Genomic DNA, 23,356 nt, shown 5'->3' on the forward strand with positions numbered 1-23,356 from the left:
TGTGGGCTTTGTGTTATGATGGTTCTTTGCCAAACGCCTTCTAACACACAGAGAGATGAGTCACATGTCAGTTTTAGGGTGGCCACATACAGTTCTCATGCTTCCCTTGAGTTTCCCATGCACTTTTTCTTCACACAAAGTTCATAAGACATAACTTAGCTCAGAGCTTGTTTCTTCTGAGATAAGATGCTCTATAGGACAGTAGTGTCAAGTGTGACATGCTTGATCCTCATGAAGTTCATTTCTATTGAATTTCCATAAATTTCTACAAAATAGCTATTTATTCTGAAAACTCAAAGGTTTCAGAAATATAGACAAATCTGTAAACTCTGAATTTAATATTTTATTATTAATAGATAGATCCAAATTAGCGACCTCCACCTTAGGAGAAAGATAGAAAAGTGTTTTGTTATTTATTCACACTTCTATGTCGGTCATCTTAGGTCACGTCACAATTTCTTCAATCACACAAGGATGAAAACATGAAAGGGCATTACTTCTGAATGTTCAATGACGTGAGCAGATGGACCTTTGTTTCCTTTTCTTTTCTCTTCCTTTTCTTCCTTTTTTTTTTTTTGCCCAAACTGACCTTGAACTCATGGCTATTCTTCTGTCTCAGCCTCCCAAGGACTGAGATCACAGAAATGCACCATCACTTGTTTTTGTTTTCTTTTGGGTGCTTTGTTTTTGTAATATTTTATTTATTATTTTTATTTTAGGTATATGAATGTAATGCTTGTATGCATGCAAATGCACCTGTAATGTGCAATGCCCACAGAGTTCAGAAGAGGGTGCCAGATCCCCTGGAACTGGAGTTACAGACAGTTGTTAGCTGCCAAGTGGGTGCTGGGAATCGAACCTGGGTCCTCTGCAAGAGTAGTCAGTGCTCTTAACCACTGAGCCATCTCTCTAGCCCTGTTTTTGTTTTTTAGACAGGGTCTCAAGTAGTATAGGCTGGCCTGGAATCCCTGATCCTCCTGCCTCTGCCTCCCAAGTACTGGGGTTACAGGTATGTGCCACCACTCCTGGCATAGATGTACCATATTCTTAAGAAAGCCGGAGATGGTTAATGACTTAATAGCATCAGCCTGGGAAGAGACTGAGGAGATAGAAATAGAGAAATCACTCAGAATCAAGTCAGTCCAAATCATTCAAAGCTAAAATGAGCCAAGAAACAGAAAGCAGCTTATGGGAAGGTATCTTTAAAAGAACTTACTCTGAGGCTGGAGAGATGGCTCAGAGATTGAGAGCACTTGCTGCTCTTGCAGAGGACCTGGACTTGGTTCCCAGCACCCACAATATACTCCAGGGGATCCAACACCATCATCTGGCCTCCTCAGGCACCAGTCACTCACATGGTACACATACATACATGCAGACAAATACTCATACCCATACAAATAAACAAATAAGCAAATAAATCTAAAAGAACCCTTTTTCTCCCCTAAACATTCCAAGGAAATATTCTTCACTCAGAATCATCTAGATCAGCCTTATAGTTATTCAGGATTTTTAAACAGACCTCTCTATGTCTTCACTGGATTTTCCTCACCACCTCATCAATTTTTCACATAATTCCTAGTTGTTGTAGATCCAGCTGTTTCTGAGTATCTTTATTTGACTTGGAAAGTATTCTTCCTACTTGGGTTTTAGTTTGCACTCATGACACACCATTTGCATCAAGATGCTGCATAGATCCTTTCATGGATGGATTTGCTCTCAGTGACTTTGTGCCACATGAGGTTTGAGCTTCATTTCACACGTTGCTAAAAAACAAGTCTGTAAGGCTGCATGTACCTTCCTCCCAAAATACATCAATTCCCCCCTTTGTTCTAATTCTGAGTTCAAAGCTCAGTTATATGCCTGTATGCTGTTTATATAACTTGAAAATTTGGAAAACCCTATTTTCAGTATCATACCCTCTATCTAAATTGTCTTAGGTGAGTGTATGCTAATATAGATTCCATGTGCTTGCACATGCTTTAGCATACACATGTGTATAGTGATGCCATAATAACAGCATGTCTAGTATTATTTGAAATTATCCCCAAAGAGTTGGCTTTTAGTTTTGTTTTTTTCCCCCAAGAGGATTTAACCTTGGTAAGCACTGGATGACTGAACGACATCCCCAGGCTGGCTCTGAACTTGCTCTGTAGGCTAGGCAGACTTTGAACTTTATCCTCCAACCTCAGCCTCTGAGTCACTGGGATTGTAGGCCTGCACTACCAAATTTGACTAAAAAGGTTTGGGGTTTTTTTGACATGTTATTGATATTGTTCTTGTGTATTGCTGTTTGACTTGTCTAATTTTCCAGTTAGTTACTTTTTTAAAAAATATTCTTTATTTTTTTATTATTTTTATTTTATGTGTATGAGTGTATTGCTTGCATGTGGGTAAGTGTACCCATGTCATGCAGTGCCCATGGAGGACAGAAGAGGCCATCAGATCACCTGGAACTGGAGTTATAGACAATTGTTAGCTGCCATGTGGGTGCTGGGATTCAAACCTGGGTCTTCTGCAGGAACAACCAGTGTTCTTAACCACTGAGCCATCTCTCCAGCCCCCCAGTTAGTTACTTTTCACTTTAGTTACATTTGCAAATAATTTGTGCAAACTCTTAGATGTTGAATATTGTTGTCAGGTATAAGGACATTATTTTCTGAGAGCTATATTGTCAGTCACTTTTATCATAGTGATTTACATCAGAGTGTATTTACACAAACCTGTATGGCTATGATATCAGCAGGTATGCAATCTTGTAGAACTAACACCATATAGGAGGACTTTTCTGTCCTAAACATCCTTATATGGTAGGTACATTATTGTATTTGTCTTGTGATGTGACATTTTTTTTCCCATCATCCACTCTCCTCTTAGTTTTCTGTGATTTTTTTTTTTCTCATGTAATCAAGCTATCCAATTTTTCAGTTCTTACTTTACCCAAAGATTGCAGGTTTAAGGCAAAAACCCTAAGGCTCTGTCCTCCAGTGAGGGAGCCTCCAGCTTTGGATGAAGCTGGTACAAGATTCTTTCATGGTTACTATTGTCTATCCGACTGGGCAGGGAGCCAGTCTGGGGAAAAGGATTAGTGTTACACTCATCCCAAGGAGGAAAAGCCCTTTTGAAACAGGAAGACTAGAAGAGGGAAGTGGCCTCTGGGGGGAAGGCTATGATTTTGATGAAACTTATGTGTTTATAAGAGTCATTTATGTGACCAGAAATTGAATGACTGTTGTATAACCTTTTCCAATCTCCTGAGTTTTTGGATGATTTTAGGGGATTTTGGGGGGCAACTTCTCTCCAGACCTAAATAATCTGAATGATTCAGTGGATAGGATATCTTGGAGGTAGGTAAATCCTTTTTGAGGCCAGCAACATGATGAAGAAGCAAAGGCCTGCCTTGCTGCTCCTGTGGTCAGTTCTCCACAGATGCCTCTGCTTTACGTGTGCACAGTATTTTTTCCCTTTGCAAAGACCTTTCACACACTCGACTTTAATTACTCTAACAAACGTATGAAACCCCGCATCAGGACTTCTTTTTAGGGAGTAAAAAGAAATAGAATTTAAAATTTAACTTACTTTCCAAGCTCACATGGTAGTTGAGTTCATAGGCTATGTGAGGTGTGCAGCTTATTATAAAGAGTCTGTGTGGCCTAGGAAAGGTGCACAGGCAAAGAAAACAAGCATAGTTGGGGTGACATGCTGGTTCAGGCACTTACATCCAGATGTCAGGCAAGTAGTTTCCTCTATGGGTTTTTATTTCTCATCTGTGAAAAGGAATAGTGGTTCCTGTCCTGAAGGATGGATAGGAGGACTCCATTGTGCAAGATTTCATGTCCCTGGATTCTTTTGTTTGTTTATTTTGGCATTGTGTGACTTCAAGTGCCATCTGGAAACTTAGATAGCAGGAGTTGTATAGAGATGGGGTACCCAGTGGGTGATGCATGAAACTCCCCAGATGCACAGAAAGCCTTCCTCTGAAGGGTTCCTGGGTGGTCCATTTTGGATTCTGGTGCCTTTCCCTATCATAACATTTATGAAATTGCTGCCATTGAGAAAGAAGACTTGTGTTAAAAGAGCTCAATTGTTTACCCAGTAGATATTAAATACTGGGTTCTATGCCTGCCCACAATAGCTCACAGGTAGAAGTACTAGATGCTTCCTAAGGCAAAAGATTCCATAGTAAGTTTCAAAAGAGAGATTGGTGTTGCAACCAAGAGCAGAAAGAAATCAATAAATTACAGCCCCCAGGTCAAATCCAGCCCACAGCCTGTTTTATAAATACATTTTATTAGAATGCAGACATTCTCATTTGTTTACCTGATGACTCTGGCTACTTTTTTTCTAGTGGCAGTGTTGAATAGCTGTCACAGAGATCGAGTACCTCACAAATCCAAAAATACTTACTATCTGCTCTTTTGTAGTAAATATTTGCCAGCCTCTGGCTTAGAGCTGCTATTCCAGGCTAGGTGACCTTACACAGATCATTTATATTTATTGTGTCTCAAACTCCTATACTTATTGTATCTCAAATTCCTGTAAAATAGGATAGGCTGACTGTGGTGATTCACACCTGTAATCCAAGCACTCCAGAGGCAGAAAAAATTCAAAGCCAACCGTGGTTACCTAGTGAGTTTGAGGCTAATGTGAACTATATAGCAAGACCCTGTCTCAACAAACAAACACACAAATACATATATAAATAAGTAGTGATAACAATAGTACTGATAAAACTAGATGGTCCATGTAAAAAGCCTTCTGTGTGACAAATCCTACCACAGCACCACTGATTGACGGCAAAGCTCTTTGGGTAAAGCATTCTGGCCAGGTTTTGAAGGCCCCTCCAGCAGATATCAATGACAGCCAAAATAGTCACCTTTCCCTGTCACAACTGTGGTTTCTTAAGGTCAGCCACTTCGGCGCCATTAGCTCAAGGACATTAAAAAGCATGCCCTACCATTCCTCCATACCCTGTGTTAGACATTTGGATCAGTGTCACTGAATATTTTCCAATAGTCTGTGTACTGTATCTGGAGAGGGGGACTTGAGTAAGGCATTTTGTTAGAATTAAATGTCAGGACTACCAGCTGCTTCTTTCTAAAAATATGAGCTAAATATTCTAAAAGGTGTGAACCATCAATCAAAGTATCAGGGAAGATTTTGCATTTACTTGCTTGTTGTTAGAAAAAAATTCAAATTTTAAAAAGAAAATCAACCTTTTGACAAATGGCATTAAAGTCATTATTAGGGAGTTGAAAAAAACAGCAGCCTCCCTTTGCCTCCTCTGCATGGTGGGAAATCCTCTCAATATAAAGAACATCTCCTATCCTGCTGTCACATTTGCATATGGAGGTGATTTCCAAGAGAGAAGTGAAAAGAAAACAAAATCCCACAGCCCAACCTTTCAGAAGTATCATAGTCATGCAGAGAGAAGCCCTCTCAGCTCTTCCTCATTGTCAAACTTTGCAGATTAGAAAAGCCATCCCTGGAGCCAATGACCAACCCAGCCTTGTACCAGGTGGCCAGGCTGGGCCTTGGCAAGAAGGGACACATGGAGGAAGAGAAAGGGATGGGGAATGGTCTCTGTGATATCTCCTACCACCACCAGGTATGGCATGGCTGGCAAAGGACACCTCTATTTGTGAATTACTCAGCCCAGAATGGTGGTTGCCAAGGCGTATACTTTATCAACTTGGACTTGGCACAGAGACAATGTTCTCCTCTCCTTCGTATCTGGTCTTCAGCAGCCCAGTGGGAAGACTGGGATGATGGACAGTCACGGGGCCTTTTTCCTCAGGATGTCTCCTCTGGTGCCACTGCCCCCTTTGCATGGGCTCTGCCAGTGACATCCAGCAGAGGTTTAGTGAGTGCTTCCCTGAGGTAGTCCCCAGTCATGGGTGACCATGACAGCCATCTACTAAGTTCATTAAAGATACTGATGCTTGAGCCCCAGCCCAGAGACCCTGAGGTCACTGAGTCTATAAAGGCGTTCAGGCATTATATTTTTAAAGGAAGGAGAGAATGGTGTATATTTAAAACTTCCCAAGTGGTTATAATGCACTGAGACCTACTATGTGCAGGGCTCTCTTCTAGAGGAATGAAGCAGTGAAGACTGGCCAGTTGTCTGGTCTCATGGAACTTCTGGTCTAGTGGAACAAGTCAGATAATAAATAGTGAATGATCAAAATACTTTTCTGATAGTGCTACAAAACAAACAAATGAATAACAACAATAAAAACCAATAACCAAATTTGGGGCTATAAAAGAGTGAGGCTGGGGTACAGGTGTCTTGTAACTTAACTTTACCTGGACTGCTCAAGGCTCAGAATTTACTTCTTTGTTCATGATGAGTTAGTGCTCAGGGCTAACAATGAGGCCATGTTCCTTGTTCAGGAAAGTTAGCCTTCTTATTGTCTCTCAGCCCAGGTTCCACAGCCTGATGAATGCTCGAGGGGACACTCCTTGGTTGTACAGGACAACCACTGGAACAGTAAGCCACATCAGAGGACAGACTTTAGTTCCAGAAAGCTCCAACCCTCTTACCTATTCATCCAATGAACAGCAAACACACTACCTCTTGAATAATTCTAGTTTTTATAAAAAATAATTTCCATGTGTTTCCTCTTTTAATGCAAATTTCTTTGACCACCCTCTGAAGAAATGTCCTATTGATGACATAATTTATTGAATACAGACTGACTTATATAACCGTGACGCTCAAGAGCATCATTTATCACGTGTGGGCACTCTGCAAGATAATTCACTAAGCTCATCCGTTGCTAAGATGGGCATTGTGAGTCCAGTTCCAGCAATGTGGAACTATCTCAAGAACTTGTTCCAGCAATGTGGAACTATCTCAAGAACTTGAACCAGGTCTTACCTTTTCAGACCCTTGAGGTCTCTTCTAACTCAAAGAACCTGCGGTTCTTTAATCTCTCTCTGATTTCCCCAGCTAGGTGGAAGGCCCCAGGGAAGGCATCTGCTTTACATCTTGGCTAAAGACTCCATTCTCTCTTACCTGGCAGAGGCCCTGCTTGTAGAGGTGAAGGCTTGAAGGAGGTGATGGTCACTCCTGAACCTCTGAAGTCCCAGGAAGTTTCACTGGCTTCAGGCTTTAGAGTTGGGGCCCACAGGAACCTCTGTGTGGGAGCAAATATGGTAACTACAGGCTTTCTCCTCAAGACTCCCAGGAGAGTCCTTAACAGGCAACATTGAGACGCCTCAAAAGACCCACAAAGCACCTCATGGGCATTTATAAATGGGTTTCATGGGTATTTGTACCCTAGAAAGAAAAATTCAAAGGAAGCAATTATTTAATACAATCTCTTTTTTTTTTCTAGCTAAACTTTTAAAAATGAGATTAAAACATCAAATAGAATCATTGTAATTCCTAAGCTAGGGCTCATTATTCAATAAGACAGACTGAGAATTCTAATTAAGTGTGTTCTATACTTAAGGAGGTGGAGAATTCCACACAGAGAGAGAAGTTCAGGTAAGGTTACTACCTTTGAAGGCAATAGCGAATTTTGTTAATGTAACACAAACAATATGGCAGCTTAGATAAAAGGTGTGGTGTATGTGTGTGTGTGTGTGTGTGTGTGTGTGTATGTACTTGGGACAGAAAGGAAGAAAGTGAGGATATAACTATGGTAAAATTTCATTGAAAAAAAGCATAGAAACCTAAGAAGTTATAACCCAAGGGACAACAGGACACTGTCTGAGATGCCAGTTCTGTGATTATTTCAATTTGTTTGACGGGTAATTAAGCCCTCAATGGTCTGATCAGCAGTGCCTTATCCCTTTTCCTTTTTTTTTTTTTTTGTCTTTCGCATTAGCAGAGAAACGTGCATTCAGAGCAGATTTGTGATGGCTCAGAAAGGTTGTCTTGCCCCAGCCTAGCACAGAAGCCAGGTAGCTCAAGGCCTTTTAAAGGGTCTTTGTGCTTCTAAGTCAGGGTGCCACAGTCCTCAGCTCACTTCTTTTTAATGCCCCAAACCCAGATTTAAGGAATTAGAGGTTGATCATCACCACCAAGAAATGCTCTATAATCAATGTGCAAATCCAACATAATCCCCACAGCAATAAGTAACACACAGTGGGAATGTTCACTGTTGCCAATTTCTCCACATTGCAAATGAATTCATTCTGATTCTGAATTGTCAACCAATAGTAATATTAATTTACCAGATGGAGTTACAACCTGAAATTCATATATGCATTTAAGCCACAGACAAATTGGTTTTAAAAAGAAGATACAGCAACACATAGTAAGAAAACTAGGGTCAAGCAATAGGAATCTTTGTGGTGATCTGTAGAATGCAACATACAAGGGGAGCTAGAAAAACACAGATGCCAGGTTGCCAAGAGCTTAGGCAACAGAGGGAAACACTAAACCCAGCTGCAAACTAATCAGAGTACAATACAGGGGAAACGTATTATATGCTGTATAGAGGAACACATAGGGCTCAGTGACCGTGACACAACAGGATTTAAAAGGGGGTGAGAGATGATTAAGCATGAGAGAATAGAGCAAAGGCTTCTGGGAAGAAATTAAACTTTAAGTCACCTTGAAGGAATGGAGTAAATCAATGAAATAAATATTCCTGGATAGTCCACTAGTCTATGCAACCCTAAAGAGGTAGGCCAATAATCAACTTGCCCAAAGTAAAGAACAGTGAACTGACTGCAGTGGGGAGGATTTTAGAGAGAAGGGATTCCCTTCTTGAATTAGCAAGAACTTTAAAAGCCAAAAAAGAGGAATTTACATTTGATTTGTCAGGTGGGGGCATTATGTTTAGATGTAAGCCATGATACTCTGAATGCATTTGCTTAACACAGTAAAGGACTCATTTCTCAAAAGTAAGAGAGCTAGCACCACATGGGAGCAGGGATTCCATGCAGCCTCTCTCCAGCTCTCTTCTGAGTTGGCAGGAAGCACTGTGGTCAGTTTGCTTCAGGGTTCCAATATGGCTGTTCTATCTCCAGTCTCATTTTCACATTCCAGACAGAAGAAAAACAGGAAAAGATAAAGCGGATGGTTTCTGCATGAGGACTGCAAAGTTTTCTCATGTAGTCCTCTATTTATAGTTCACTGGCCAGAAGTGTGGCTCTAGACAACCCCCAACTGAAAGGATACCTGAGGAGGTCAATGTTTCTCTCCCAGATTTGTTGTCACCTCAAGCAAAATCAAGGTTCTAAAGTAGATTTGGCATTGATATGCAAGGGAAGAGCAGAACTTGCAGGAGGATGCTTGGAAGCTGCTGAGAGCAATCCAGGCATGAGGTGGTGGACATTTGGACTAGACTTCTAGATGCATCAAGGAAAGAAAGCAAGAAGGTGCCAGTCATTTCGAAGGAACAATCACATGATTTTGTGATAACTGTCCAGCAATGAACGGGAAGGCAGAAAGTATTCGCAAACTGACTTCATGGTCCTCTGTTTTCTTTCTACTGATAAAGCTAACATTTGAGGGTAGATAGAAGATAGGAGACAACTTACTAGAAAGAAGAAATTGGTAAAGAAAACTCCAAGAATCAGAGACGTTGCTGCGGTAACAAACCCTGGAGTATTGTTGTGTTTCAACATAGAAACCATCTGAGGGACAGAAAGCTGAGCTGAGTTAAGGTCGGGATTCTATCCAAATGTGCTCCCTCTAGAGAACCTGAACATCTTTTTCCAGGGATTTTTTTTTTCTAAACACAACACATACAGGCCATTAGCAAAACCTCCAGAACACATTTGTGCTTAAAAAGAATCAGACCTGGAAACAAATGGCATTCCTTTTCATGAGTAATCCTAAACAAAGAAAGCATTTGTCTACTTGTTAGAATGAGCAGAGGGAAGAGTAAAAAGGAAGGAGCTCCACAGACAATTTTGTTCTGTAGTTCTATTACTAGCTATCATAAAAGAACAAAATAAAAATTTAAGACTACAAAATTGAAAATATATCCCTTAAGATGTATTATTAGGTACCAACCAGAGCACTAGAGAATGTAGATGCAGGAAACTTAAAAGATTCTCCTGGCCTCAGGAGATCCAGATCACAGGGAGGCAGAATATCTCAGTGCCCCATGAGGAAGCTCCCTCAAGCCAATAGGCACAGGTCAGACCAGGAGCTGACAGAAGGAGAGACTACTTCATCTGAGGACTGAAACACACTTTGTACTTTCACATTTAATGGTTCAGCAGTGACACAAATGGTTTGGAATTTTATTTTATCCTGAGACAAGCTTCAACGCATATTAAGAATATTAGGGCCCTGTGGGACCTGACATGGTGAGGGACCCAAGGGTCTCATCTCTAGCATCTCAGAGTTCCTTCTCAGAAGGTGCAAAGGGCCAAGGAAAAGCTCCAAGATGAGTGCAGTGGAGAAACTGGATTCTTGGTCTTCCAGGTGTGTAACTCTGTCATGACCAGGAATCTTCACACTCGACTCATCTATCTGAGTGTTCAAGGTTGAGTGTAGTTCATCTTTTACTTACACACACTTGGTCTTCCTCTGTTGTCCACAACACACTTATAGTAAGGGTAGGATACTGGGTGGGGAAGGAGGAGGTTTTTTCTTTTCCTCCCACATCCACAGATATCCTCCATTCTTTATCCTTCATGCTGTCTTGACACCTTCATGATTTTAAAAAAAGGAACATTTAGAAAGAAAACAGCTCATGAAATTAGTCAAATGTGCATCTGCTTCCTCCTGTTCTCTTATAGTCAGTCAATCAAACTACTAGTCCCAAGATTCCTCCACTGTAGCTCCTATGGTACTTTTCTCCACTCTCCACATCTGGTATTTGCCGTTCTTCTACCCAATGCTGAATTCCCTGAGCCTCATGTCTGGCTGATAAGACCTCGTCTCCCTGGCACCTACCCTAGGGCAGGTACAGAAATGGCACAGAAGTCTCTTCCTGGGTTCTTTAGAGCTCCAAAGAAAGGGATACTATGTCTAACTGTGTTTGGATTTTTGCTGTCAAAAGCCAATATGAATTTACATTTTTAAGTGCAAGTGTTTTAACAGATATCATTGCCAGTATATAACAATGTCAGTTGGAGAGATACACAAATAATTCCACTCAAGGAGCTGCTCACTACAGAGTGCCACGGACCCTGGTAGGAATGGTTCTTTCTGAAGTCAGTAACTTGGCTGCTTGGCTCCCAAGCCTTCTTCCCCTGGCCACTCAGTCCCCTCAGAGACATCAGGCTCTAGTATTTCCTTCCAGTGAGAGGCTGTGTGCACATGCACAAGAAGAGAGTGTTCATATATTTTATAAATGCACATATGTTTTCTTAAAATGAATTTATTGAACAGAATCAATAGAAAATCAATATGAAGCAAGCAAATGAGAAGAGCTTGAAGTAAAAGTTCAAGGAAGGAGAAAATGTATGTATATAGAGGGTGGTCCTTCAACAAAATGCAAAACCAAGTAGGACTTCAATCCACATAGAAATAAAGAGCAGGGTCACAGATCTGTGTGCCCATCAGGATGGTCATTTCCCAGAGCCAATGGGCGTTTACAGGGACTGTCACAAGGGAAGTTGCAGCTGTTGCCTGAGTGAGACATATCACCATGGCCATCCCTCTAGGACACTGTGCTCTGCTCTGTGATGACACTCTCTCAGAGGTTCAGAGGCATTTGACCACAGTTACCTTGAGTATTTCTAGAGCCCTCCCATATTCCTTCTATTATTTCAGCAAAGAATATGGATATTATTTCAGGTCAAAGAATATGACACACATTGACCAAGGAACCTGAGCCAAGATGAAGCAGGGGCTCTGAGGGGCTCTACAGAGCACTACCCCAGTTCTGGTTACACCTTGGCCAATACATCATCCTTATTGGAGATGCTCTTGGCAGTGAATTTGTGTGAGGTTAGCTTAGGTGGACTGGGGACAAACCAACCATTAATCCTTTTTTCAGAGAACACCAAATTCTGCTTGGGATCAGGGAGCAAGAGCTAGCTAGAATATGGTCACCAAGTAAGTGTTGATTCCCAATCATTTATAAAGAGAAAGAGAGAGAATAGATTTTTACCTCTAAATTCCCATGAAACTACAAGAGATTCTCTCTACCTCTCCCACTGCACAATCTTGCAGCAGTTCAACTGACAGATACAATGCAAGATGTTAAGACAGTAGGGCAACTATTTGCTCAGAAAGCCTGCCTGGGGGAGCAGGACCCGGCAGGGCCTGTGTGACTCAGCATGCAGCCAGTGAGTTTACAGATTCATTACAGAGTTCCACTTTCATGAAAGAACTCAGTTTATCTGGTTCAGGGAATAATGCACAAAAGTGTTCTTTGGGCCTGAATATGAATATTAGTCCATTGGTTTTTCAAGGGAGCACAAGTGTATTGTCTAATGACCAAAATGATCTTGTCCACTAATGGCTAACTACTTTACATTTCAAAGAATCTTGGATCAATTAGAGAAGATTGCTTACCATACACGCAAGCAGGGCCAAAGATTAGAAGACCTTGAAACAGCTTAGTATAACATCTCTGCCTCACAATATTCTTGTGAATTGAACACACACACACACACACACACACACACACACACACACACACACTGCTAGTATAGACCATATTTAAAGTTCCTTCTCTGGATTGAATAGCAATTAATATCATTGAATTCTTATAGCTCAGTTCATATTCTTCTCTATATACCTTATGCAAATTATTTGGATACATCCCCTAGTGAAGACAGGTCTCTGTCACCTTGGACTATTGAACATTTAACAAATATCCTAGGTTATTCCTTTAATAATGATGCATAGAGTGGTATTTGGATATATTTCTTTTGTCTTTTTAAACTTATTTCAAATTTATATTTGGTATAATTTCTTATATAGCTTTGACAAGTACAGAATTGAATAACCCCAGAATCAAAATACAAAACATTCCATCATCTCTTCAAAAAATACTGCCTCGAATTACATTTTCAAAACAAGTTCCTTCTACAGAGGGCCAACGTCAGTGACATGTTACCTCTACCACTTTTGCTTTCAGAGGGTCATATTTTTGAGCTTTTCTACAATATACTACCATGCCCACAGATGAAGAAAATGAATCTTTCTAACATGTATGTGTAATTTTCCTTAGCTACAAGTGAATATATCAAGTTTATCTGAGCTATGAACATAGAACTAAACAAAAGAAAAATCAACTGATATTTTAAGATGTTTCCCCCAAAGAGAGTTAGAGACAAGTTCCATTAAAAAGAATCACGTTAACTCCAGGGTTTAGGGAAGAGGACTGCTAAGTCATATCTCCAATTCATTTCCTTCCTTTAAATGGGCCACAAGCACAGAGATAACTCCAAATGCTCAGCTGCCCCAGCACTCAAGCCATTGTAGTTACTCTTGCTTTTCAGAAAGTAGCCCTGGACAATCAGCACTGAAAAGAAAACCCTAGATAATGAATCCCCCATTCATTTCAACCTGTGCAAGTTAGCATCTGAATTTCTGGCTGGTGCTTTTTTATTATGAATTTCTTAAAAATGGGGGCCAGCAGGATGGCTCAGAGGGTAAAAGTACTTGTTACCAAGTCTGACCACGCAAGTTCGATCCCTGGAACCCACATGGTGGAAAAAGAGAACCTACTCCCACAAGTTGTCCTCTGACTGCCACATATGTGGGCATGTGCACATGATAAAGAAAAAAGTGTTTAATAAATGAAGACTTCTTAAAAATGTATAAAATGGTACATATCTATGTGGATTCTGGAGTGCTTAATAAAAGACTTAATTTGGCTTCATGCTGTCCCTTGGTGGTATGGGGAATTCTGATGTGAGTTCAATTGGCTATTTCATTCATGAGCAAGTCTCATTGCCAAGTAATATATTTTGGCCACCATAAACAGATTAAAAAAAAAAACAACAACATAGGTGAATTGAGGCTTGTAAGATAAATGGGGACCAGAAAGGTACCTAGAAGCGTTCTGGGGTCCGTTTATCAGGCAGCTGGTCACCTCTTTCTGGCTCTGTTGCTGACCTAGAGGATGACGGACGGGGCAGAACATTCATTGCTTTGAGACCATATTGCTCTACCTGCCAAATGTATGCAGAGACTCTTCTCTTCCCTCCAGTCTCAGCACTGTAAGACTGAAGCACTGCTTACCCATTACCTACACTGAAAAACTCAGCGGACTCCTGCATCGTTTTGTTGAACCATCAGACATTGCATTTTAAGTCTTAAAGAGTCTAGGTATGTCACAAACTCAGAAAGAATCGGACAAGTCATTAGAATCGTACTCCAAAGGGACCTATAACAAAGCTCTGTTTATGAACAAGGAGAGGACAGTCACTGTGTACTATTCATTCTGACTCCGTGCAGTTCTTCCACACCCCCTACTTTCTTTCCCCTGGTACTGCTTTCTATCTTTGCCCTTTTCCCAATCCTTGCCTCCTCCCTGCCTCAACCCTGTTAAGAACAGAGTTCATGGGTAAGCCATGTAAGGGCCTCCTAAAATGGAACATCTTCCTATGAAACACTGGAAAACTTATGGAATAAAGAGCAACATTATTCTATCTCATGTGAGAGGGAATATTCTTTGGTCAGTTTCAGGATATACAGAAATCAGTGCCATGCAGAAGAGATAAATCCATCCCTGGCATGCTGACTCACTGTGACTCTTCTAATACCATTTACTGGAATGACCTTCAATTGAAATGAGAACCACAAAATACCAGTAATTTTATCTGGGGAATATTTATATTTTGGTACAGTAGGTGAATTCCTAATGAAAGGGCATTATTAGAAACATTTCCAAAACTAAATGTGGTTTCATCCCAGGCCTTACATTTCTAATTGGTCCGTATACTTGAAAGGAAGGTTTTTGTTGTTGTTGTTGTTGATGATGTTTTCTTTGAATTTTTAAAATTCACTATTTCCTCATAACATTCTCATGAATAAAATATGTTAAAGAAGATATCTTGAAGCCTAGATTCCTTTATAATAAATCAACCCTATATAGTTTTTCCTCAAACTATCTGCTTTCTGATTCATTGATGAATGAATATATATAGCATATAAATCCAGGGACCTCAAATGTTCTCTCATCAAAGAAGTGAATAGATGACTATCCCAGAGTCTTCCCCCCTGTTAATTCAAAGGATGGACTAACTTCCTCAGGGTAGAAGAGCACAGGGTGAACTCATAATCCCTTCCCAATGCAGGAGTCTTTTATCTCTCTCTGCTGCCCTTTGGACTTTTCTGGAATCTGTTTTCTGGCTGGGCTGCAGGAATTTGTAGCACTTGGAGAATGATATTAGTGTAGCCAGAAATTAGAGCATGGCCTGAATCTGAGAGTCAATCAGAGACCTGAAACCAGCGAGGGTAAGCCACAGCTCTCAGTGTGTGTGTGTGTGTGTGTGTGTGTGTGTGTGTGTGTGTGTGTGTGTGCAGATTACTTTACCCTAGTAACTGTCCTAGAACTTCTAAGGGTACTAATGATCATATTCACCAATTACCAAAAGTTACCATAACCTAAATCATGTAAGATAAAATTACACATATTTAGGCTTACTATGGGAGTTTAGAAAAAAACTATTCATTCTTCTTTCACCTCAAAGCAGTGTATTGTGCAGAAACTTTGAGTCAGGGACATGCTGGAGTCTGGAGATACAAAAGTGAACAGAACCGACCTCGTCCTTAACCCTGCAGTCTGGCAGAACTCTAAGAATTGGTTTGTCGGTGTTGACCCGATGCTGTTGCAGTAGCTGCACCTTTCCTAGGAAGGTGACCTGCACTGTTAGATAAGGGCGTTCTTCAACTTTTCACATGCTAGCTAAAGCAGCTCCAAGACCTGCCAGTCACCTTTGCTTCAACTGTCCACTTACCTAAGTAGACTGTTATTAATGAAGGCAGGAAGACTTCTTCATTAGGAAAGAAGGAGAAGGGGCCGAGACATTAGATTAGAACTTAAACTTAGATTAGAAAGCTATCACGACATTCAATTAGTAATTACTTTGGCTCTTTAGTGTGTTCACCTTTCTCACCTCTGTGACAATACCAACCAATACAACATAAATGGGTAAAGTCTTGGTTTTGAACTTGTAGAGCAGAAGCTGAGATGCCAGTCAGTGGTGACCAACAGTATCTGTTTGGAAAATAGAAATTTCAGCTGGTATTAATCCCCTGATCACGGACTCCAGCCTTCCCATCCCGTCTACTCTCTTACCCCTCAAGGGCAAATTGTTCAGTGTTTAATAAACCTTTTCATACACATTCTGTTTTAAGCCTCCAACTGTGTGGGGATATCCAAACTCCGAGAGCATCAGGCCGCAGAGTTAGCTTGCTCAATCTTCTGCAGTGGCTAACCAAGCCAGCATTCACACCCAGACCCTCAGGCTCCAAACTGATGCCCTTCCCACTATCCCACTGCTGTCTACCCTAAAATTTCAGTTCTTCTTTCTTTCTGTGTGTTGTTTCAACATGTCCTAGTGAGAAACTGGCTTACAACCTGCTGGTTTTCTCCAGGGGCTCTGGAAGCAGCCTGAGATGACCATCAAGAGGGCTCCAGCGCTGCCAGGTGCAGCAGTCCCATCCAGTTCCCTGTCTTCAAGCCTCTCTTGCCTCCTGCACAGGCTTCCTGCAGCTGCCATGGATGCCTGTGAATCTATTTTTAGAAGCAGAGGGGAGCATGTGGGTGGTGTACATTTGAGGGTTTTTAGGAGTCTATTAATAATTTTGCTGAGGGCACCCAGAATTTTAACTTGACTGATTTCAAGACAAATTACCTTCTGGGAAAGATGTGCTTTCCTTTAACACTCCCCATTCCCAGCACAGGTTCTTTCCTGGGTTTTGTTGTTCTACCATCAAGGGCTTCTCCCTAGCACCTGGTACTCAAAGACAAGGACATTTGTAGCTAGCAGCAGTCATAGCTGACTGCTCCCCAAGGGGGGAAGGCTAGTTCTCCTTGACCTCTGTAAGGATTGGCAATGCTCCCTAACATCCTTTTGTAGAAGGGGCTGCTATTTTAAAGATCTGTACAAACATCCACGGGTGGATTCTCCTACTTTTTAAAACTTCCTGAGGTTATTGATTTTATTCTAGAATACACAGACCCCTCTTTTTAGGAACGAGAAAATTATCCCATACAGAAGGCCAAAGCTGGGGGAAATTAATTTTAAGACATTAAAATAAGTAAGACATTAGAATATACCTATATAAAGTCTCTGCATTTGGGGACATAATTGTGGCACCTCTGTTTAAAAAAACAAAAAAACCCTGGTTCAAAATGTTTCTTGCTTTATCAAGTTAATGATGACAATGTATATAAATGTAAACACATGCTTTTGAGGTTAACTTTATGTTGAGAGTGTCACTGTTAAAAGGAATCAATTCATAAGGTCAAACAAAAAATGTTCAGGCATTAATAGTGGGAATAAGCTGAAATATTTTCAGTTTCAAAATTAGTGACAACATCAATGATTAATGAGCACATTCCTTTTCAGGCAGGTTGCTTTCCAGTGTAAGCTAGAGCATGTGTCATAAAGGTGCCAAGTATCACTAGCCATGATTTTTCAAGTACTGTCTCAATAATGAAACGTACCAAAAAGTCATTACATTCTAGCATCCTCCTTACTCACAAATTCTCAAAACAAGCTCCCTCATATGAGTTAGGAATGATTGTTTATCTTAATCACATCAGAATAAAACAGAAATCACTTTGCTTGGGGTGGACTCTTCTGACAGTGACGGGTACTTATATCCTCCAAGAATCTTTTTCTAATCTTAACAGTCTGTTTGCAAAACCCCATCACTAAAGGGGTTAGGAAAACTACTCTAGCTAAAATGAAATGGCAGAGAATCACCATTTTCCTTCCAATACCATAGCATTGCCTGAAAGCCAATTACTTTGAAACAGATACAGCACACTCTTGGACTAGCTCATACTCCCTGTAACTCTGCGTGAATCTAGGGATCTGAGCTCACTGACCAGCAAGCCAAGGGGCCGCCTGGTAAACATGGGAAGACATGAAAGAGCTTCTTCTGTCTGTCTCTTGTCTGTGCTTTCTCACAGCAGCAGTGCCTAACTTCATTTCAATACCCACCCACACATTCTCAGTGCCACAAAGCCAGGCATTTCCTTCTCCCACCACGCTCACGTCCCACAATTGCCTGAGGTAGTAGTGGTAAAAGTCCTTGCATATTTTTAATAAGAATTTTAGAAGGAAGCAGGCCTTGCCTTTGCTAGACATACAAGTTCTCTTTCTTAACTACTAAGCCCCAACCCCCAAGAAAAAACAACACACCAGGACCATCTTCTTATTCACTACATGCAAAAGAAATGTTATTAAACATTTTTCTTTTTAGTTCTCAGACCAGTTCACAGAATGGCTTTGAATAATGTCTAAATATTCATGTAATAAAGATATATTTCCCCTTTAACTGTACTGTTTGTGTATGGACTTGGTAATCAATATTTAAAAGTCCATTTTGCTTTAATTATACTACACTGTTCAAACCTCTTAAAAAGACACACATGTAATTTGGGAATGTCTGTATACTCATAAAAACTGCATGTCTCACAGAGGGCTCTAGAAAATGACTGGAATTTGTCTGTCCTCTCACCCTGGATGCTCATCCTACACTCCTAGCCAGAGCCTTGAGTTGCTTTTGGTCCCTATCCCAGCTGCTTATCCAGTGGTTCTGGTTCATTCTAACAGCATCCATGCATGTGAGGAAGATAGAAAAACGGCAGAGATCTGTGAAAGGGCCCCTGTTCTAGGCGTTGGCCTACTGGCTCTTTCAGCAGTGCTGAGGAACTCCATGGTGTAGTATTTGGTTTAGCAAGAGAAATGTCGGCTCCATAGTCTGCCCTTCAACATCTGCATGAAGGGAGAGACCTAGGTGTAGATTCAGAGATTGATAAGCTTGTGATTTCCCCCCTTGAAGCTGATTGAATGTTTAGAATGCATAAACGGACAAAATGGCTTTATGATGTCAAGATACCCAATATATTTTCTCTTCATCATGTGAATCTAGTTCACTTGACACAGCTTAGCAGCTCACCTTGCTCAGAGTGGACCTCAGCCATGTTATATCTGAGTTCAGCATTAAAGTTCATTCTCTTTTATGGCCTTTGAATATCCCCATCCCCTGCAGCACAGGCTCAACTAAGGGCCTTGGGACCCTCATTGTAAATGGGGGGCAAGAACCAAATGAGCTCTCTGGCTTCTTCTAGAACAAAAGGGCCAGATGAGTTCTCAGTTTTCTTCCACACCCAGTGTCTATGGTCATGTAGTTCTGTGGTTCTGTAGTTTTCTGTAGTGAGCCCTGGGACCTCCTCCTTGGTCATGGCTTTCCACATTAGTAGCTGAGTTTACAAGAACAGCAGAATGTTGAACAGCCCCAGGATAAATGAGGGACTCTTTATAACTTAGTATTGATACATAACCAAAACACTTAAATTCAGAAAAGACCAAAAACAAAGTAAAAAAAAAGAAAACACCAAAACAACCACACAACTGTTTCTTTTTCTTTAAAGAGATCTGGCAAGGATGCAGAAGGCAATGAAGATGGTCAAAGATGAGGATGTGCCATTCAACTTGGCTGCGAAGAGCATCTCCTTTCCCCACTGCCTACAGCCAGGGGCTTTGCGAGGAAAGGCTCCCCAAAGACACCCCTTCCCAGGAGCTCTCCGGGGGCCCTTTTCCCAGTTTCGGTATGAACCTCCTCCAGGAGACCTTGACGGATTCCCTGAGGTGTTCGAGGGAGGAGGATCCCGGAAACGGAAAAGCATGCCCACAAAGATGCCTTACAACCATCCTGCGGAAGAAGCCACACTTGCCCTCCACACTGAGGAGAGCAAAAGCCACGGCCCTCCGAATCTCCCTCTGCTCTTTCCACAGCAATCACGTCCCAAGTGTGACTCTCAGATGATCGACCTGTGCAACGTGGGCTTCCAGTTCTACCGCACCCTGGAGCATTTGGGGGGCAAACCTGTTAAGCAGGAGCCCATTAAGCCCAGCGCGGTGTGGCCCCAGCCCAGGCCTCCTGCCTTCGTGCCCACGCCCTACCCCTACTACCCCAAAGTCCACCCGGGCCTTATGTTCCCCTTCTTCGTGCCCTCATCCTCACCCTTCCCCTTCAGCAGGCACACCTTCCTACCCAAGCAGCCCCCTGAGCCAGTGTTGCCCCGGAAAGTAGAGCCCCAGGAGAACGAGGAGACGAAGCAGAAGGTGGAGAGGGTGGATGTGAACGTCCAGATCGATGACAGCTACTACGTGGACGTGGGTGGGGCTCAGAAGCGCTGGCAGTGCCCCACCTGCGAGAAGTCCTATACATCCAAGTATAACCTGGTGACACACATTCTGGGCCACAGCGGGATCAAGCCACATGCATGCACGCGCTGCGGGAAGCTCTTCAAGCAGCTCAGCCATCTGCACACCCACATGCTGACACACCAGGGCACACGGCCCCACAAATGTCAGGTGTGCCACAAGGCCTTCACCCAGACCAGCCACCTGAAGCGCCACATGATGCAGCACAGCGAGGTGAAGCCACACAACTGTCGTGTGTGCAGCCGGGGCTTTGCCTACCCCAGCGAGCTCAAGGCCCATGAGGCCAAACACGCCAGCGGTCGTGAGAATATCTGTGTGGAGTGCGGCCTCGACTTCCCCACCCTGGCTCAACTGAAGAGGCACCTCACCACGCACCGTGGCCCCATTCAGTACAACTGTTCTGAGTGCGACAAGACCTTCCAGTACCCGAGCCAGCTGCAGAACCACATGATGAAGCACAAAGACATCCGGCCCTACATCTGCTCCGAGTGTGGCATGGAGTTCGTGCAGCCCCACCACCTCAAGCAGCACTCGCTCACCCATAAGGTATGGGGGGGGGGGCTGCTCACCCAGGGGTGGGCTGCTGGGATTCAGAGAAAAGAACAGAGCTGGGGCCCTGTGGGTGGGGATACCCATGATTCTCCTGACCTTAGATGCAGAGGAGTTATGTGACTGGCCAAAATGGCCCCCTTACCGTTCACATAGCAAATAGAGAATGACAAGACAGAAGTCAATCAAACCCTTTCCCAGAGTAACTTTAGAGTCTAAGGTGGGCCTGGAAATAAGCAATGCAGACATTTAGACAGGACACTGAGGGAGGATGAAAGAGCATCTGGCTGTGGTGCTGCTGCTTCTTAGCCCTCCAAGAGTCCCTGGAATTTTGTTTCTAGAAAATTCTTTCAGGGCACTAAAACAAGCAAACCTGTCATCAGACTCTAGATCACCCCAGTGCCTGGGATATACCCTAAGAACCACCATCTAGAGAATCCTCTTAGAGGTTTTTGCTGCTTTTTGGTTTGTTGACTGGCTCTGTGCTAAGCCCTGCTTCCTATTCTTGGCTCCAGGCCAGTTGAGCTTGGCCCTGTCAATCAGGGCCTATGTTTCCTGGTGTTGAGCCCCTGCCTGCTTGAGTTCACTGGCGTGTGGTTTGTTTGCAGGATACAGGATGAAGCACCATTTCTCTGCTTGGTTTTATCTTCTCTAGGCTCAGATCTCCACAGAGAAACACAGGCCCAAGGCTTAAGTTCTGCCTCATTTGCAACCAATGCCCAGGAGTTTGTCAGGCTGAAACAAACCAGGCCCCAGTGGCCTCTTGAGGGCTTACTCCAGCTGGGCTGACTTGGGTCTACTTTAACCTGCTAAGAGGGGACTTTTGCCCCACTGACCTCTAGCCTCACCCTTGACCTTTGTGGTTTTCTTGGCAAGAGAGACTTCTAGCAAGCCGGAGTCTCTAAAATATCCTTTAATTCCGAAAGGTCAACTGAGGACTTTGCCCAGCCAAGATAATGCTGTGGCTCTGCTCTAATGGATTTCATTTGATAGGTTAGGACAAAATATACAGTGTTTTCTGGCTCTGCAGCAGAGATGCAGCTCTTGTCAGACAAAAGGCTCCTGTGGATACCATCTGAGGGGTGGTGCCTACCAAGTGCAGGAACCATCAACAAAGGAACTAGACTTCTATTTGGCCACAAAGGGGACCATTGGCTTAGTTCAGGGGTGCATGTGTGTATATAGGGAATAGGTATCAAAGGTGCATGTTAGACCACATGGATTCTATAACAGAAAATGAAGTTAAAATGGGAGAAACAACCTGGTGTCTGAAATAGATTGTATTTGAATTAGTAAACAAAACACATTTGAATAGAGGCACAAGCAAACAATGAGAGGTTGTATCATTAAGTACTTCTGTGGTAGGTGCATTACTTCTCCTTTAGTATTTATTCTCAGTGACTCTGGAAGCTGTTTCTGATCATAGATAAAGATACCAAGCCATGAGGAGGTCACTCAGAAATCCCAACACTAGCACTTAAGTCTTAATTTGTGGGTGTGTGCTGTGTATGTATGTGTGCACATGTGTGTGCACACCCATGTGTGAGCGTTTAGAGGCCAGAAGTAGCACCAAGTATCTTCTTCTCTTGCTCTTCATCTTCACCTTTGAGACAGGTTCTTTTACTGAACCTGGAGCTCACCAATTAGCTAGAGCATCTGACCAGTGACCCCACCCACCCCGAGGAGTCTACTGCCTCTGCCTCCTGGTGCTAGGGTTACAGACACACATCACCAAGCTTGGCTTTTTACATGGGTGAAGGAAATCTGAACTCTGGTTTTCATGCTTGTGCAGCAACTACTTTGCCCACTGAGATATCTCCCCAGCTCCAGCTCCTAAGCCTTAACTACAACTATCAAGACTCTCCCTCCCATCTCCTGGCCCCTAACCACTCTCAGAGGCTCCTTCTCTATGATGTCACTGGTCCTGCTGCAGCTTCCTTTAAGCTCCAAGACTATACCCAGGCTCCTCTCTTGCTTTCTGGGCTAGCCCATTTATTAGTCCTATTTTGGAGACAGAGTTCTCTCTAAGGAATTCCAAAGAAATATAAATACTTCTCCTTAGTCCCAGGCCAAGCAGATCCTACACAAGCCCAGAGTGGAGGTTTTCAGGCTGAAACAAAAGAGGCCCCAGTGGCATCCTGAGATCTTACTCCAACTGGGCTGTCTTGGGTTTGCTCTGTGTGTGTGTGTGTGTGTGTGTACTTGAACCTGGGATCTTATGCCTGCAAGCATACTCAGACACTGAACTAACTATACTGCAACCCCAGACTCATCAAAAAATATTTGATTTTATAACTTTAAACTCACTGAATATGCAATATATTTTTAAATTTTTAAATTCTTAGAGGACATTAAAAATCTAATTTTCAGAGGAAGTTGATTCTAAAGTCTTTTTATTAACATAAATCCATGCCATCTGTAGTCATTTAGAATACAAAGTGTTTACACCAAGAACAACCCCTGGGTTCTCAAGACTTTTCTTTTTTTTTTTTTTTTTTTTTTTTTTTTTTTTTAAAAAGGTCTC

The 23,356-nt window shown here is 42.3% G+C and overlaps 1 protein-coding gene across 2 annotated transcripts in view; it reads left to right on the plus strand.

The window, feature by feature from the left end:
* The window catches only part of Znf366 (zinc finger protein 366), a 390,083-nt gene that overhangs the window by 346,861 nt on the left and 19,866 nt on the right, over nucleotides 1–23,356 (plus strand). For both annotated transcript variants that reach the window (XM_029566146.1, XM_008838473.2), the window contains one exon: nucleotides 19,488–20,829. In XM_029566146.1, the coding sequence (XP_029422006.1) occupies nucleotides 19,501–20,829 (1,329 nt within the window). In that variant the 5' untranslated portion in view covers nucleotides 19,488–19,500. The remainder of the gene's footprint in view (nucleotides 1–19,487; nucleotides 20,830–23,356) is intronic.

The sequence above is a fragment of the Nannospalax galili genome, unplaced genomic scaffold (assembly GCF_000622305.1).
Source record: "Nannospalax galili isolate Female #2095 unplaced genomic scaffold, S.galili_v1.0 scaffold898, whole genome shotgun sequence".
In the NCBI taxonomy this organism is placed as follows: Eukaryota; Metazoa; Chordata; class Mammalia; order Rodentia; family Spalacidae; genus Nannospalax; species Nannospalax galili.